Source organism: Sinocyclocheilus rhinocerous, unplaced genomic scaffold (genome assembly GCF_001515625.1).
Source record: "Sinocyclocheilus rhinocerous isolate Xijiao unplaced genomic scaffold, SAMN03320098_v1.1 scaffold938, whole genome shotgun sequence".
Classification (NCBI taxonomy): domain Eukaryota; kingdom Metazoa; phylum Chordata; class Actinopteri; order Cypriniformes; family Cyprinidae; genus Sinocyclocheilus; species Sinocyclocheilus rhinocerous.
The window spans coordinates 74,019-89,679 of NW_015665007.1; the positions used below are offsets into that span (position 1 = coordinate 74,019).

A 15,661-nucleotide genomic window follows, 5' to 3' on the forward strand; every position below is an offset into this window, starting at 1 on the left:
AAGTCGTTATTTTTGTTTTCTTCGTGTACAAAAAGTATTCTCGTCGCTTCATAACGTTACTGTTGAACCACTGATGGCAGATGGACTATTTTGACGATGTCTTTCATACTTTTCTGGACCTTGACAGTGTAATTTACTAGGCAGTCAATAGGACAGTCACAAGCTTCCCGGTTTTCATCCAAAATATCTTAAATTGTGTTCCGAAGACGAACAAAGCTTTTATGGGTTTGGAACGACATGGGGATAAGTGATTAATGACAAAATGTTCATTTTAGGGTGGAGTATCCCTTTAAACCGTAGAGCTCCTTGATAGCCTATAACGGATCAAACGGCAAATTGTCAGTAAACTGTCTCCAAAGTTATTAAATATGCAACAGCATGTGCAGATGGCTTTTCATTTATTTGTGCTATCACATGAAATGTGTATATTTGAATAATGTAGGGGAGAGTGGGGCACAACCTAATGCTTTTTGACTTTCTCAGTTTGTGTAAATCCACATGGGGTTCAGAGAATAATTTGTTTACTCATAAATTCACACTTATCTGGTACAAATATGTTTTTGTTTCATAATTACAGTGTATACTTTTTCTTTATTTACCCCAAAATAATGGAAGTGAAATGTGACAACATGCCCCAAAGGTGGGGCTCATTGTAAAATGACCATATGACATCTTAAAATGTTATTTGACCAAATGAAAAAAATATACAAGACAAGTGATCGCAACACACAGCTATACAGCATACAACAATGTGGCAAATAGATGAAGAAACTCATTCAGACATTCAGAAAAACATATTAAAACAGAAATGACCTTTTTAGATGACCTTTCAGATGTATTTAATTATAAAAACTTTTATAATCTATAATAAAATTAAACTTATTTCATATTTCCTCCAAATCATATGTTTTTTTTTTGGGTATCAAAACAAATGAATGATACATTGTGTAGGAATTTGCACATGTGACAATGTAAGCATCATTAATGACCTCTGTTTTTAATAAAAAATTATTAGTAATGGTCTCTAATAAGCCCTTCATAAAAACAAGCCCTACAATTTAGTGATGGGAAGTCTGGTTCTTTTGGATAGTTCGTTTCAATGAACTGGTTCAAAAAAATGGTTCACCGGTTCTTTTACATCCTCATGTAATGACATCAATTCTATCATCCCGGCAAATGAAAATATATTCAAAAACATTCAAATAAAGTAATTTGTAATCATAACTTAAGATAAATATCAATAACCATCATCATCATCATCTTGGATAAACTTCTTACATTTACAGTTTGTAAAAGCACCCAATACTGGCACTGATGTGTAAACGCGGATGTCTTAAAGATAAAAAATAAAAATAAAGAAAGTCTTCATCAACTTTTTACAGAAACCGTAACAGAACCGTAACCGTACAGAAATCCAGCTCATAAAGCTTAAAGGGGTCATCGGATGCCCATTTTCCACAAGTTGATATGATTCTTTAGGGCAGTGATCTTCACTATTTTTTTCACGAGAGCCGCACTTATAGGACAAAGTTAATAGGAGAGCCACTTTTACTGCAAAGTATGAAAAGTAAATGAAACCACGCGTCTGTGCCATTCATTCATAAAGAGACATGCAGGATTCATATTTAAATGTTATTTTTGCAGCTTAAAATTTACAGATACCAGTCAATATTGCGATTTGATTCAAGTGTAATGACCTACTTTTGATTTATTCACCCAAACTTTGACAAATTGAAAATGAATTGAAAAAATGAGTAACACTGCTTTAGGGTCTTAATGAAAAGTCTGTAACATAGTTTGGTTATCCACGTCTTCAGCGGCTCAGATGTTGTGAGTAAATGACGACTGCTATGTTCATTAATACATCCAACAACAGAACACCTCAATCGCTTAGGAGTCATTCTTGTCTACATCTGCTCCGGCGGTGAAACACTGGCGGACTGATGACAGCTCACTCAGGCCGGGTCTAAGGTAAGACTCCAGTCCAGTCTGTGCTGAAACGCCACTGTCAATCAAACTATCGTGGGAGGGGCCTGTTTTTGTGACGTCACACAGACAGGCATCTGAGATCGGCTTGATTTGAGAAAGGGGTAAAGGCTACTGTTCGTTTGGTAGGACACGCATGCTCAGTATATCAGCGGCTCATACTCATCGGTTCTCTCAGTCTGCACAGCAAGTTTCAGCGCAGCTGGAGTTACAGGAGTAACATTCTTTTGAACGATTCGTTCACGAACTAGACATTCAATTAATAAACATGTTACACAGACACTTCTTATATAGCGGTACAGTATTGCATGATTTGTAGATTATATTTAATAGATTACACTTTGTACAAACATTTGCAATTAGTTTGTAAAATGTATCATTACTACATGCTGCATCTCTTTTTAGGAGCACATTCAAAAATTTAGGAGCACCTCCTGATCAATGACAGAAATTAATCTTCTCATTACGAGGCGATATTTGACTTCTTAAAGTGGTTTGCAGGGACTTTTTTTCAACCTTTATAATGGCATTTGTCTAACCGTATTAAATGTGTGTCATCTTTTATGTCAAATTGATACATTTGTATATATAAACTTTAAAAATGTTTTTTATTAAAACAATAAATTCAATTAGAATAATAAGACACAATCAGGAAAAGTAAGTTACCAGAACAAAATGAATCTTTGCACAACAGAGTTGGCACACAAAAGTTGCATTTAGGTATATTTACAGACTGTCATGAATGCATTTAAATTCATAATAACAATGTAATGAGATTAATGTTTTAAATATAAAGTTTTGTATATGTACAAATACTACATCGGAGTGTCTATTTACATAAAGGGCCAATAACCCACCTTGTTGCGAGATTCTATTTAAACTAGCTCCGCCCACCAATGTCTGGTTGGCATAGACAACATTACAATGCGCATACAGAAGTGTTTGGTACTTTACAGTTTAAATCAGGGGTCTTCAACGTTTTTCAGGGTTCGGACCCCTTAGGTGACAGAGACATGGAGCAGGGACCCCCTGATACAAAATGTGTCAAGCAGAGCTACATATTAAAGTGGAAGTGACGCAGTCAGTCAAGGTTACATTATTTAGTAAACTGATTTCCACTTCAAACATCTCTGATTGGCCATTGCGTTCAAAAGAGATCAACAAACATGTCTGTGATTGTCTAAATGTCTCACCGCTGCAAAAACACGCTGTAAATAGGAACATTTCACATTCTCTCAAACTCAAAAACTCAATGGAGCATTCAGGGTGCTTATATTTAAAACTGACTTTGTGATGTTTTTTACCCATGTTTTATTTTATTTTTTAACAAAAAATTATTTGTGATCAAACATTAATTGGTTAACCGCTGCGGACCCCCTAGGGGATGTGGACCACCGGTTGAAGACCCTTGGTTTAAATAATTGTAATTTTAATTAAAATCCTAATATATAAATGTCAAACAACAATTTCTGGTCCAAAAATAAGCTTCATTTTCTATATTCAAAACATAATTCCTTGTGTTCCAACCATAATTTTTGAGTGAAATAGACCAGTTAATTTTTTGACAGTGTTTGTGAGTTTCGTCCAATTGTATAATTGCTTTAATGAAGATGTGAATTAAAAATAATTATTAGAATCAGATTAAATCATTTACAGGTACCTGCAGTATATTTAAAGGTACTTGTAGTATATTTAATAGGTTTAATAACACACCTGAATGTGCAGTGACAAAGAGTCCCCGAAATCGTGCTTCTGTACGGAAGTTGACGACCAAACGGCCTTGTTCGTTAATGCGCATTCTTGTAGGATAGAGGGCACCTAAAATAAATCCACAAAAGGAAAAAATCCATATACACTATCGTCCAAACTTTTGGGGTCAGTAATATTGTTTAAGAAATTAATAGTTTTATTTAACAAGGATGCATTCAATTGGTCAAAAAATTTATAGTAAAGGCATTTCTAATGTTACGAAAAAAATCTATTTCCTAAGGATCATGTGACACTGAAGACTGAAAATTCAGTGATGCCATCACATAAATAAATTCCATTTTAAAATATATTAAAATGGAAAGCAGCCATTTTTAAATTGCAAAAATATTTCATAATATTATGTTTTACTGTATTTATGATTAAATAAAAGCAGCCTTTGTCAACATAAGAAGCTCACCATAAAAACATAATTTTTTTTTACTGACCTCAAACTTGTGAACAGTAGTGTAAGTACTATGAAAAAACAATTTAAAGTAGTCCAAAAATATCGCAAGATTTATTACACACTGTTTTTCATTCAAATAAAGGAAAAACATGCTGTCTTGCCTTGTAATTCAGCCTCCGGTGGACTACCAATGCCATCTCTCCACAAGATGGCAGTATCGTAAACAAAAGTGAGACGCAGCTCAGACTGCAGGTCAAAGTGCTGCCAACCACCAGCACCGACTGGCGAATGGAAGACATATGACACGTGCAAGGGCACACGCAGGGTCACGTAAGACTGCACCAGGTTCAGCACCTACACAGGACAGAAAGGTCAATACTTTAGCGTTTAATAACTACCCAGCTAACTATGTGTAGTTATTATATGCTTTTGGGAAGGTTACTTTATGGTTATAAAAATAAATCCTAAAAATAACTATTAGAGAATGTTCTATAGGTTCTCTTTAGGTTGTTGCACAAACACACACACACACACACACACACACAAACAAATTAGTTTCTGGTTACAAATAAACAAACCTACATAGAATGTTATTTTTTGGTTCCCAAAAAATGGAACCATATGCTAATGTTGGGACAACATTCTGTGATTGCTGGGTGAACTGTTTCAAATCTTTTAGCACAGTAGTAATAGCTAGACTTTTAACCTCATGATTATTACACATATACTTTGGTTACCAATTAAAATCTTAATTAGGTAAAAAAAAAAGGCAAAAACCCATACTGTATGTATCTGGAATTAATGTATATACACGTGTCACCAGAAGATGGTGATGTTGCTCTTGCTTTAAACAAACTCTGCATACCCTCAGTTTATCCTAAAAAATTATCATTAATGAATTGAATCAAAAACTTGAAACTCGGTCAGAATCACAAACTTTTAGTAGTATCCTAAAAACTTTTAATAGTTTCCTAAAAATCCTAAAATCTTTGTAGTAAACTTGAATTAACTTACGTTTTTATCCATTGCCATGCAATGTGCTAAAAATGACGGCTGACTTTGACTTTAACTGCTATCCACTAACTGCTAACTCTCCAGGAAAATGTTTTGGATAACTTCACCGATCAACTTCACTGAACTTAATGTGGCCTGTACACCCATCCATCTCCGTTTAATGACACCAGTCCACTTTAATTAACAGCAGAGTAAACCAACATAGCATGTGTCCATGGTGAAGACAAACGACTCTCTCAAACAGGCATGTAAACAGTTGTCTAAAGCTTGTTTAAAGGGCTACAGTCTTCTAGCTAGCTGTTTAAAGGGGAGGACAGAAAAAAACAAGATGCTTTTTATGATCTAAAGGTCAGTTTTGACTCATTGTGGGAGAAAGACAAATAGTGAGCTGCTTAAAGGGTGGACTAGAGGTACATAAAGCAAATGCCTTTGCCAATAAGCTAAAACGGTCAGCCACAGTATAATGTATTGATGTGATCTCACAACTGTGAAAAAAGTATTTCCTTTCATATCTTTGGCAAAGACTAGGAATCCATATATCAAGTGCAGGAGTCTAAACCTTAAAACGATTGAATAAATTCCTAAACTGACACTGAAACAAAACAAGGACATGTTAAGCCCTTTTAAGGGCACAACATATTTTAAAGGTACATTTAAAGGTACTTACGCTTCTGTTCAAAAGTTGGTGTCAGTAAGATTTTTAAAATGTTTTTAACGAACTCACCAAGGCTGCATTTATTTGATAAAAAATACAGTAAAAACGAAATATTGTGAAATATTTTTTCTTCAATTTAAAATAACTTTTTCTATTTGAATATAAGTGTAATTTATTCCTGTAATGCAAAGCTGAATTTTCAGCAGGCATTACTCCAGTCTACAGTGTCACAAGATCCTTCAAAAATCATTCTAATTTGCTGATTTGCTGCATTCTAAGCATTATCACAGCTGAAAACAGATGCACTATTAGATTTTTGTAGAAAATGTGATATGTTTTTTCAGGATTCTTTGATTACTAGAAAGGTAAAAAAAAAAAAAGGTAATCATTTTTTTAATATATAAATTGTTTGTAATATTATAAAAATCTTTACTTTTGATTAATTTAATGTGTCCTTGTTGAACAAAGGTAATAATTTATTTCAAAAAAGAAAAAAAAAATCTTTTGAACACTAGTACATACACCAGGGGTCTCCAAACTCTGTACTGGGGGGCCGGTTTCCTGCAGAGTTTAGCTCCAACCCTAATCAAACACACCTGAACCAGCTAATCAAGGTCTTACTAGGCATACTAGAAACTTCCAGGCAGGTGTGTTGAGGCAAGTTGGAGCTAAACTCTGCAGGACACCGGCCCTCCAGGACCGAGTTTGGAGACCCCTGAAATATACTGTAACTTCCTATTTGGTTGGTGCTAAACGCTTGCTGTTATGTCATTATTAAAAAAATAGTTTCCGTCTCTTTCCTCACCTGTCCATCTGTTCCGATGGTCCCTCCGCAATCATTGAGCAGTTCAGACATGTCATAGTAGCTGACAAACTCCCACAAGCACGCCTCCAGGTGCATGTTTCGGTAGAATCGTAGGGTGTTTTGGCCCCTGAGGGCCGTGCTGTACTGGTAGGGCGCAGTCCCGCCGATGGCATCTGGATTGCGGGTGGTGTCTGTGATGAAGCCGTAGCGTGTCCGCACCTCTGTGTAGTCCAGCAGGTTAGAGCAGCGATGGTTTCCTACACGTGTGCCATCTGGACTCAGGGTCAGCTCAAAGTTGGAGAGTGCCCGAGTGGAGACTACAGGTAACATTCCTATCGAGGGAATGAGGAAAATGATTTAACATGTATGCATCTGATCTGACACAGAAAGTGAACAGCATTTTTTAATCCTTTCTAATTTTACAATTAATATGCATGCAGTTTTTATGCAGCCAAATCTGCCTTTCACTATGGTAAAATTGGTGTGCATGTGCACTGACCGTCAATATGTGGCATGGTAACAGTCAGTTTAATGAGGTTTGGGTGGTCTGGATCTTCTGCTCCAGTGTAGCGCAGCCTGGCAGAGAAAGGCTCAGCTCCAACTGTGCCAACAACACGAGGCTGGCACATTCCTGATGACAAAAGGAAAAAAATAAATAAACAGCAGGAGGAGCCACATCATTAGGAAAAACACAGTTAAGTCAACATGAACCAATGTTTACAATCCAATTTCTGAGCGAAATAGGATATTCAATCAGAATTTTTTTTTAAGACAAGACTTGATTCTATCAATTGGGAAATGAGTGGATTATTGGGTGTGAATTACACTGTAAAAATGATGGGTTTGGTACAAGAAAATTTTACTAACATTATAAGTGGACTTTGGAGGAAAAAACTGAAGAAAAAAACTAAACTTTTAGATATTATCATACAGATTACTGCCAAAAAAAGTGGCTGTGAAAATGATAACAGTCCTGAAAAATAGCATAGCAAGAAGACAATTTGGATTTTTATCAGGATCAAATGGTGAAAAACTCTAAAGAAAAAAAAAATCAGACAACTACTCTTCTTTTCATCTCATTTATGTGCCCAGAAGTAGTCTAATATTGGTGTTAATTCTGAGATGCACTAAACTCACCGTCTTCCTGACTGATGGAGACTATGGGGCTGGTGAGCTCCAGGCCTTCATCCCCATTAGAGTTGACAGCCCGGGCTGCACACTGCACACGCGAGCCTGCCTGGAAATACACTGAGTCTAATGTGATCGTTTTGGAGGAAGTGAAGAAGGTGTCAAAATCCACTTCCTTCATGGGGCTGGTCACACCGTCAGGTCCTGTCGGGGCGCTGACCAGCCAGCGGTACCGGGTCAGGGTGTTATTGATGTGCTCAGCAACACAGATGGAGCCCGTTCGGTCAAAGTCAGGATACTTGGGGTTGCATGACTAAAATATATATATAAATATATAATTCATATAATAAATAAATACAAATCATATAGGGTTTAAATAAACTGTTATATTTTTTGTTTATTTTATATTTAGTTTATTTTTGTAAATGCATTCCAATCTGAACTAATGTTGTTTTATTTTTGTTAAGCAAGTTCATTTACTGTGTCCAAATTCACTATTTTTCGCACATTCTTTCCCTATGTAGGGAACCTACCGTAACACAGACTACAGGATATCCTGCGACTGGCTGAGTATCTCTAGTGCTGCTTGTATCATCGTACTGCAAGAGAGACACCACTACTGGCACGGCGGGAAAGGTCACATCGGCCATACTGTTCGTCTCTTCAATGTAAATGATGGCTTTGGTTACCTGAAGATTTGGAAAAGAAGCAAAAATGAACACAGTGTGGATCCCTCATTGGTAATCGAATAAAAACAGGTATAATACTACTGATAGAGCACAGGCAGATTATACACAGACAGGTTTTTGGCATATACTTTTCCCCCCCATATTGTGGAGTACCTGAATCTCTGCTACCATATTCTCATCAGGTTTGAGGTGGACAGTGAAGGCCTCTCTCATCTCTCGCACACCATCATACAGAATTTCCACCTCCACAATGTGCTCAGTCTCTCCTTCTTTAAACTCCACATCTGCAATTGGGAAATTGTCAGTTTCTTATTTGATTCTGGTCATGTTTTATATGTACTGTACATTACAATGTCTTTTTTTAAAGTGTGATAAATAACCAGTGAGGGACAACACATATGTAAAAGTGAATCTTACAAAAACATGTCCGGCTCATGATTTGCTCCCAAATTGAAAAGAAAAAAAAAATTATATTTTCCTTTTAGAAAATGAAGTCTATTTTATGACCATCAGGATTTTTACATTGTAACATTATTTTCATAAAATGAAAGCCATTTTCTGCCCAAATTCTCATTACTCAATGTGTTCAGATATTTTAGTTTTGTAAAAACTGTTATTCTCAGTGATGATTCTCATTCATTCTCATTATCGTAATGCAGTCATTTTTAACAGCACTAGAGTAAAAAAAATACAAATACGATTTTTTATTTAGATCAGCATAAATTAGGCAAATAACAATTATACAATTATAAAGGTTTTTATTTAAATATGCATAAAGTAAATGGAAAATAACTATATTCATAGTAGTATTTTTTATATTTAAATGATCATATATTAGATAAATATAACACAAATACTATTATGATGTATAATACTTAAAACATTTGTTACAGTAATAAAAATTCTATGTTTTATAATGTTTTATAGTATGAAAATAATGCGAAAAAATAATCAAATAAATAAAAAATAAAATAATAATAATAACAAATGGTCCTAAAATGAGCTTATTCTTTGAGCAACAGATTTTGTTAGTTAAAAATAATGATTATGGAGTAAAATATGATCTGGGCATGTCCTTGGGAGGTTTTGTGAGATTCCCCAGTGAGCTGTTCTTACAAAACCATGCTATGATGTTGTGTTTGAACCCACCTTCAGAGATGGGATGGTAATCTTCTCCAGAGGAAGCCGAGCCATCCTTTGTGTGGACCCGCACCACAGACACTTTAGATGTGTCTCCTGTCCTCTGGACCGGGATCCTCACCACTGAGATTTGCCCTGACTCACTGGGTTCACTGACACTGAACTTGGCTGCTCCAAACCTGATAATGGCCTCTGGGGAAAGAGGATCGTGGGAAAGGAGAGATGTATGTCAGCACCAAAATATCACTTCAGTCAGGGCTGATATCGTCCAATCACCTTACACAGACTGATGATCAGTTTTGTATCTTCTAGTCCAGATCATACTATTTTGTAAAGCACTTTTAAGTTTTTCTATACACCTTTAACAGCAATTGCAAGTGAACACAAGTAGGTGAGAAAGTGGGAGATAAAAGTCTTACTGTCAGCATCATCCTTTATCTTGATGAGTGTCTCGTTCTGACCCCCTATAGAGGCCCCAAAAGGAGACTCACTCTTGGGGCTTCCCAGCACCAATCTCAGCTCCTCGTCTTCCTCATGTTCGGTGTCATCCACGAGGATGAGGACACAAGACTTCTCCACCTCTCCTACACAAGCAATCAATAGGGAGTTGTTGTTCAGTATGCATAAAAATGTCAACGCTTCAAATTGGGAAAGAATTACTTAGAAAAAATAAACGGATTTCCTTCAGAATAAAACTTATTTTATAGCTCTTTTATAGAGACAAACACTCTTAATAATAAGACCAAAAATAATACCTGGTAAAAAGACAATGGCGGAGACGTCTGTGTTTGGCCTCTCGTTGAAGTCCATCATGACTTGGGCCGAGCCTTGACGGCTGTAGCACCGCACACTGGATTTGTAGCTCAAATCTCCACTCCGGTACACAAGAGCAGATATCTGTCCATCATTCTCATTACCCGTGTATGAAGGATCTCGGAATTGCACCTTGGGCACTAAAAACAAAACAAAACAAAACAAAAAAACAAGTCTTACATTCAAACCCAAATCTTTTTTTAACAGTCTTACTGTTTGTGTCAATAAGATATTGTGAATACAATTGTATACTTGATTTAGCCCTTTTAAGGTTTAGTGCAAGATCACTCACAATCTGAGATGGAGTCGTTGATGTAGATTGTAGCTTTTCCTGGTTCACCCAATATGCCGTTCATGGGCATACGGAGAACCAGCTCAAACTTCTCTGGACCCTCCAGCAATGGCTGCCCCAGGTCATCCAGGATTGTAACCTTGAACGTCTGCATGTTGACGCCCGGGGAAAAGTCTAGGTTCTTACTGATCCCAACATAGTCCACACCAGCTGTGTTAAAGGTTCACAGAATGTTAGTAAGTTAATGGAGAAAATATTCCAGAAATATCAATGGCACAAGAATAAATTACCCTCATAGGTAAATATACAGTGGGAAAATAAATGTCTCTCCCTGTATCTCTCTCAAGTGCAGGACTGACCAACTTTTTTGAGAGAACTCATTTGTGGTTAGACTTTATATTTTTGACTTGCTGTACTGATGATTAGTTTATTTATAATTATCATATACAGTAGGTGGGTTTACTGCTATGTACTCAGTCCTTAAACGCACTGAATTTGTAGCAGAAATGCCATAATGCATTACTGCATTTAAAAAAAAAATTATCTTAGTAAAAATGAATATATAACAGTGATTATTATTAGTAAAATAATAATAAAAATAGAATAAAGTGTATTTTGTCAAGCCATTTTTGTAGATTAATTTGATTTAATTTTAATCAAATTTGTTTTAACCTTCACAAATAATGTTTATTTTTTACTGAATAAACTGAAATTATTTTCCACAAGGATTTTTTTTTACAGTGTGTGCCATTGTTTGAATGAGCTGCCACTTAGTTACATGCAGGCCTATTATTGTGGTGACATTGATTTCAAATTCACTGACTTGATGAATAAAACTGTGGTTGAACACGACTGGACTGTTCCTGGCCAGAATGAGCTACAACGTGAACCAGAAAGTTGATAGTCTGACTCAACGAGTAAATTGTGTCAACTAAGACAACCCATAAATAGAGGCTTTCAACAATCTGAAGAGTGTTCAAAAGACTACATGTGGATGTTTGTACAACATTAGTATTTCTAGATCATGTTAGATAGAGGCTCTGAAGACCTAGTCGTGTTTACATCTTGTCAGTAAGTCATAGGATAGGCTCTTGTCATCTGGGCCTGCAGCAACATATTATTGTCTCAAGGTGTAGATTTCTTGAAATACAAGCTAGACAATCTATTATATCAACCGAACATGTTTACACAGTAATTATATATGAATGTGTATGCACATGTAATACTAGGAACTGACAGACGCAATCTGTCTATCTGTCTGATACATACCTTCGGCTGAAACAGGCTCAGTTTTTCGAGACCGTACTGTGACAGTTCCGGTTTTGGAAAGGTCACTTCCTGTTCTCCAAACCCGGACTTCGACATAACCATCACTCTCATCCACATGGTACTCAGTTTCTCCGAAGTAAAACACTGGTGCTGTTGGACAGTAAAGATATATGTAAGCTTGATATATATAAAAATATACATTGACATATAAAAAAATATTATTAAAAATGACAAAACACCACAAAATTACAAAAATTAAAATGAAAACAGAAAATATAAAAATAAACTATAAAAAATATTATTATAGCATATCAATGATACTAAAATTAGACTAGTTCTAACACAAAAGGAAATATTTCAAAACACTGTTTTTCACTGTAAATCACTGTCAGTGGGGTCCAAAACAACACTGATATTATATATTTGTATGGATGAATTTTTTCTCACAAAATATCTTTTGTGTTCCACACAGGAAAGAAAGTCATACAAGTTTGGAATGACACGAGTGCGTAAATGATGACAGAATTTTAATTTTTGGGTGAACTGTCTCTTTAACCGTCTGAGGTGGCTTTAACAGAAGGTACGGGGGATGTGGAGATAGACGGGCTAGCATGGATCTGTCTGTCTGCAATTAACACTTTACCCGACTTAGAATCCAGTGACAAATCCTTGTTCGTAGCTCGCTAACTCCCTATCTGCTGCTGAAATGTCTATGTCACACTCGGCTACCAAAAGTGTTTTCTTGGAAGACACCGTGTCATGTACTGAATCTGATTGAGGGTAAGACATTGAGGGTGTTGAGGGAGTTTAAGCTGCTATACGTCCACGGTAGGAAGCGCATCTAAGCCTAAGGAAAATAAACAATATGTGTGATGAGACTGTTTTCCTCTCGTTTTATTCTTGTGTGGCATGGAGGCCTCAACAGGCAACATGATAAAAAAACAGTGAGTTCCATGTTTACCCCAAAACCAACACTGAACTGTTGACACATTAGGATGGAATGCAATGATGAGGTCATGCAAGGTGTTTGCTGATGGGTTGGTTATCATTGCACATTTTTCCATTAAAAAGCTTAAAATGGAACCACTTGAGCTTTTGTTAGGCCCCATTATTGAATGATTTTACCTGCCACTGAAGGGTTATTCAAGTTCTAACTCTCACATTATGAACCCAGAAACCATGAAAAGTGAAACAGGAAAATACTGATGGGGACAGAGAAAAGCGTTTGAGTGACAGAAAGAGTGCACTGAAAAAATGAAAATTCTGTCAAATATCTCATGCCACATTATGGCAGGTTTGACGTCTGAAGGCATGTCTTGTGACTGATCAGTAAGTGACACGATTGAATGTTTAGAACTGAATGTGAGCGTGAAAGAACAGAGCTCCTCGGACATTCTGCACTAAAAAAAAAAAAAACAGACACAGGCTTGTTATAACATGAGGGCAAGCAAGTATAACAGAATTTCATTTTTGGTTTAAAACAAATCTTAAAAAATTTATAAATCCTCAGTTTTATAACCATACAGTTTGTAATGTCAAATCAAATCAAATCAAATTAAATTAAATTAAATTAAATTAAATTAAATTAAATTAAATTAAAAAATACATACAAACAAAAGTTTGGCGTCATTAAGATTTTCTAATAATTATTAAATATTTTATTAAACATTTTTAAGAAAATTTATATTTTTATTCAGCAGGAATGCATTAAACTGATCAAAGGTGACAGTAAAGCCATTTATAAGGTAACAAAATATTTTTATTTCTAATAAATGTTGTTCTTTTAAACTTTCTATTCATCAAATAATCCTGTTATATCAAATAAACCTAAAAATGGTTAAAAAAAATTAAGTAATACAACTGTTTTCAACATGGATAACAATAAAAAATGTTTCTTGAGCTCCAAATCAGCACACTACAATGATTTCTGAAGGAAAATATGCTGGAAATTCAGCTTTGCGGACACAGGAATAAATTACATCTTAAAATATATTGAAATACAAACATTTATTTTAAAAGACATCCTTCAGAAACATAAAAAAAAAAATCGTACCAACCCCAAACTTGTGAACGGCAGTAAAAGTGGTGCATTTCTATTCCAAACTTGCCGTCCCAATGCAACTAATTACTATTGCCTAAGAATGAGCAATAGTAATAATATTGTGTTTTATATTTCCTGTTTAATGTGCTGAAACTACTAAATTACTAACTTTCATTAATGATCAAAGGCTAAACTTAACAAACTCACAAAAATGTTGATGTGTTTTACCTCCAATAAAATGCACGTTACTTTCGTGTGAAGTTGTGTTAAAGCTCTCAAGGGGCAAAGATATCTTTAGGCACTGCCTAGAGGATCGAGTCCAAGGGTGAAAATAAGACTAAATTGTTCATATGGTGAAAATCCCATTATAAAGTGCACACTTCAGAAAAACAGAGGCAGTTATCTCTAGCTTTATCTAGGTCTTGGAGACACATTAAATATAATTGCATGATGTGCCTTGGCACTGCCAGCGCCTGTCCCTGCAGAGACATAAAGTACTGTGGGCGATCGGAAGGTGATATGAAATAAGCGCTTTGGTTTGGCTTGTTGTGTGGGTGTGCTTTGGTGTGTGTCTCGCTGCTCCCACAATCAGATAAGGTTCATATATAAAAGGGACAAACAGTGAGCTTCAAAGCACCACAGTCCATTAACTGAAAAGCAAACCATTGGCTCCTACACGACCCAAACCCAAACTCAGGCGCTTCACTGAGTGGATTAGGTTACCCATGTGGCAGGCTGCCATGGTGCTAGTGGGCTAAATTTGAACTACTGAGGGTTTTCTTTCTTTTAAAGGAACTGCAGACTGCCACACTAATGCATTATCTTTCCAAAACTTGAATGATTTGGCCTGTACACTATAGTACGCTCTGACACTCTCTTATAAGTGCTATTTTACTTCACTGCACATTTGACCACTTTGGTCAAAAGCTGCTCTTCGAAGTAACTTCAGCCAGCAAACCTTTCACAAGGACAGACCCACAAGACATTAATGCACAGCTTCCTCTCACCTCACTGTAATTAAACCTCCTGGTGGAAAAAGCCAAAGTAAATGTAATCAAAAGACAGGGAAATGTAATCAAAGACGAGTATGATTTCTGAACCATGAAATATTTCTTATTTCCAAATTATTGTTTAGTGTATAATGCCCAACCATGGCAGTTTATTTGATGTCAATGTTTTCTCTCTGAAGAGTTTCTGATAATAACTGCACATCAATTCGCACATCAAAATTATGCTTCAGAGTTCTGTTTGCTGATTCTTCTCACGCACAATGCAGACCGTAAATGTTTCATCAGCAGAGGGAGAGATTCAGTTCAAAATGTTATGGCTTAAAGGAATGTCCATGATAAAGAAAATAATTTTTTTCTTTTACATATTTTAAAATGTATAAATAAAAAATGCAGTTATCAAACAAGCAAACAATATCTTAATGCAGTTACAGAAAATTTATTTTTAAACAGATTTTCTTAGATAATTTTGTCAAGTATTTTCTTCTTATAATGAGGCTTTTCCTTCATTATGATACCAGAATAGTTGAATCACCCTGATATTTTCCACTTACTGTATTTTGGAGAAAAAAAATACATTTTAATACATAAATATGTATATAACTATAAAATTATATATACATACACACACACACACACACACACACACACACACACACACACATAT

General features: G+C 35.7%; 1 protein-coding gene across 1 annotated transcript in view; it reads right to left on the minus strand.

Annotated features, from left to right (window-relative positions):
- LOC107730863 (FRAS1-related extracellular matrix protein 2-like) overlaps window positions 1–15,661 on the minus strand; it is a 79,014-nt gene that overhangs the window by 7,535 nt on the left and 55,818 nt on the right. Inside the window, exons 7-18 of the mRNA XM_016541820.1 lie at window positions 11,947–12,096; window positions 10,678–10,887; window positions 10,328–10,525; window positions 9,992–10,156; window positions 9,582–9,764; window positions 8,586–8,716; window positions 8,277–8,432; window positions 7,753–8,056; window positions 7,115–7,246; window positions 6,616–6,947; window positions 4,303–4,495; window positions 3,700–3,804 (exon numbers count right to left, since the gene is read on the minus strand). Coding sequence (XP_016397306.1) covers window positions 3,700–3,804; window positions 4,303–4,495; window positions 6,616–6,947; window positions 7,115–7,246; window positions 7,753–8,056; window positions 8,277–8,432; window positions 8,586–8,716; window positions 9,582–9,764; window positions 9,992–10,156; window positions 10,328–10,525; window positions 10,678–10,887; window positions 11,947–12,096 — 2,259 coding nt within the window. The remainder of the gene's footprint in view (window positions 1–3,699; window positions 3,805–4,302; window positions 4,496–6,615; window positions 6,948–7,114; window positions 7,247–7,752; window positions 8,057–8,276; window positions 8,433–8,585; window positions 8,717–9,581; window positions 9,765–9,991; window positions 10,157–10,327; window positions 10,526–10,677; window positions 10,888–11,946; window positions 12,097–15,661) is intronic.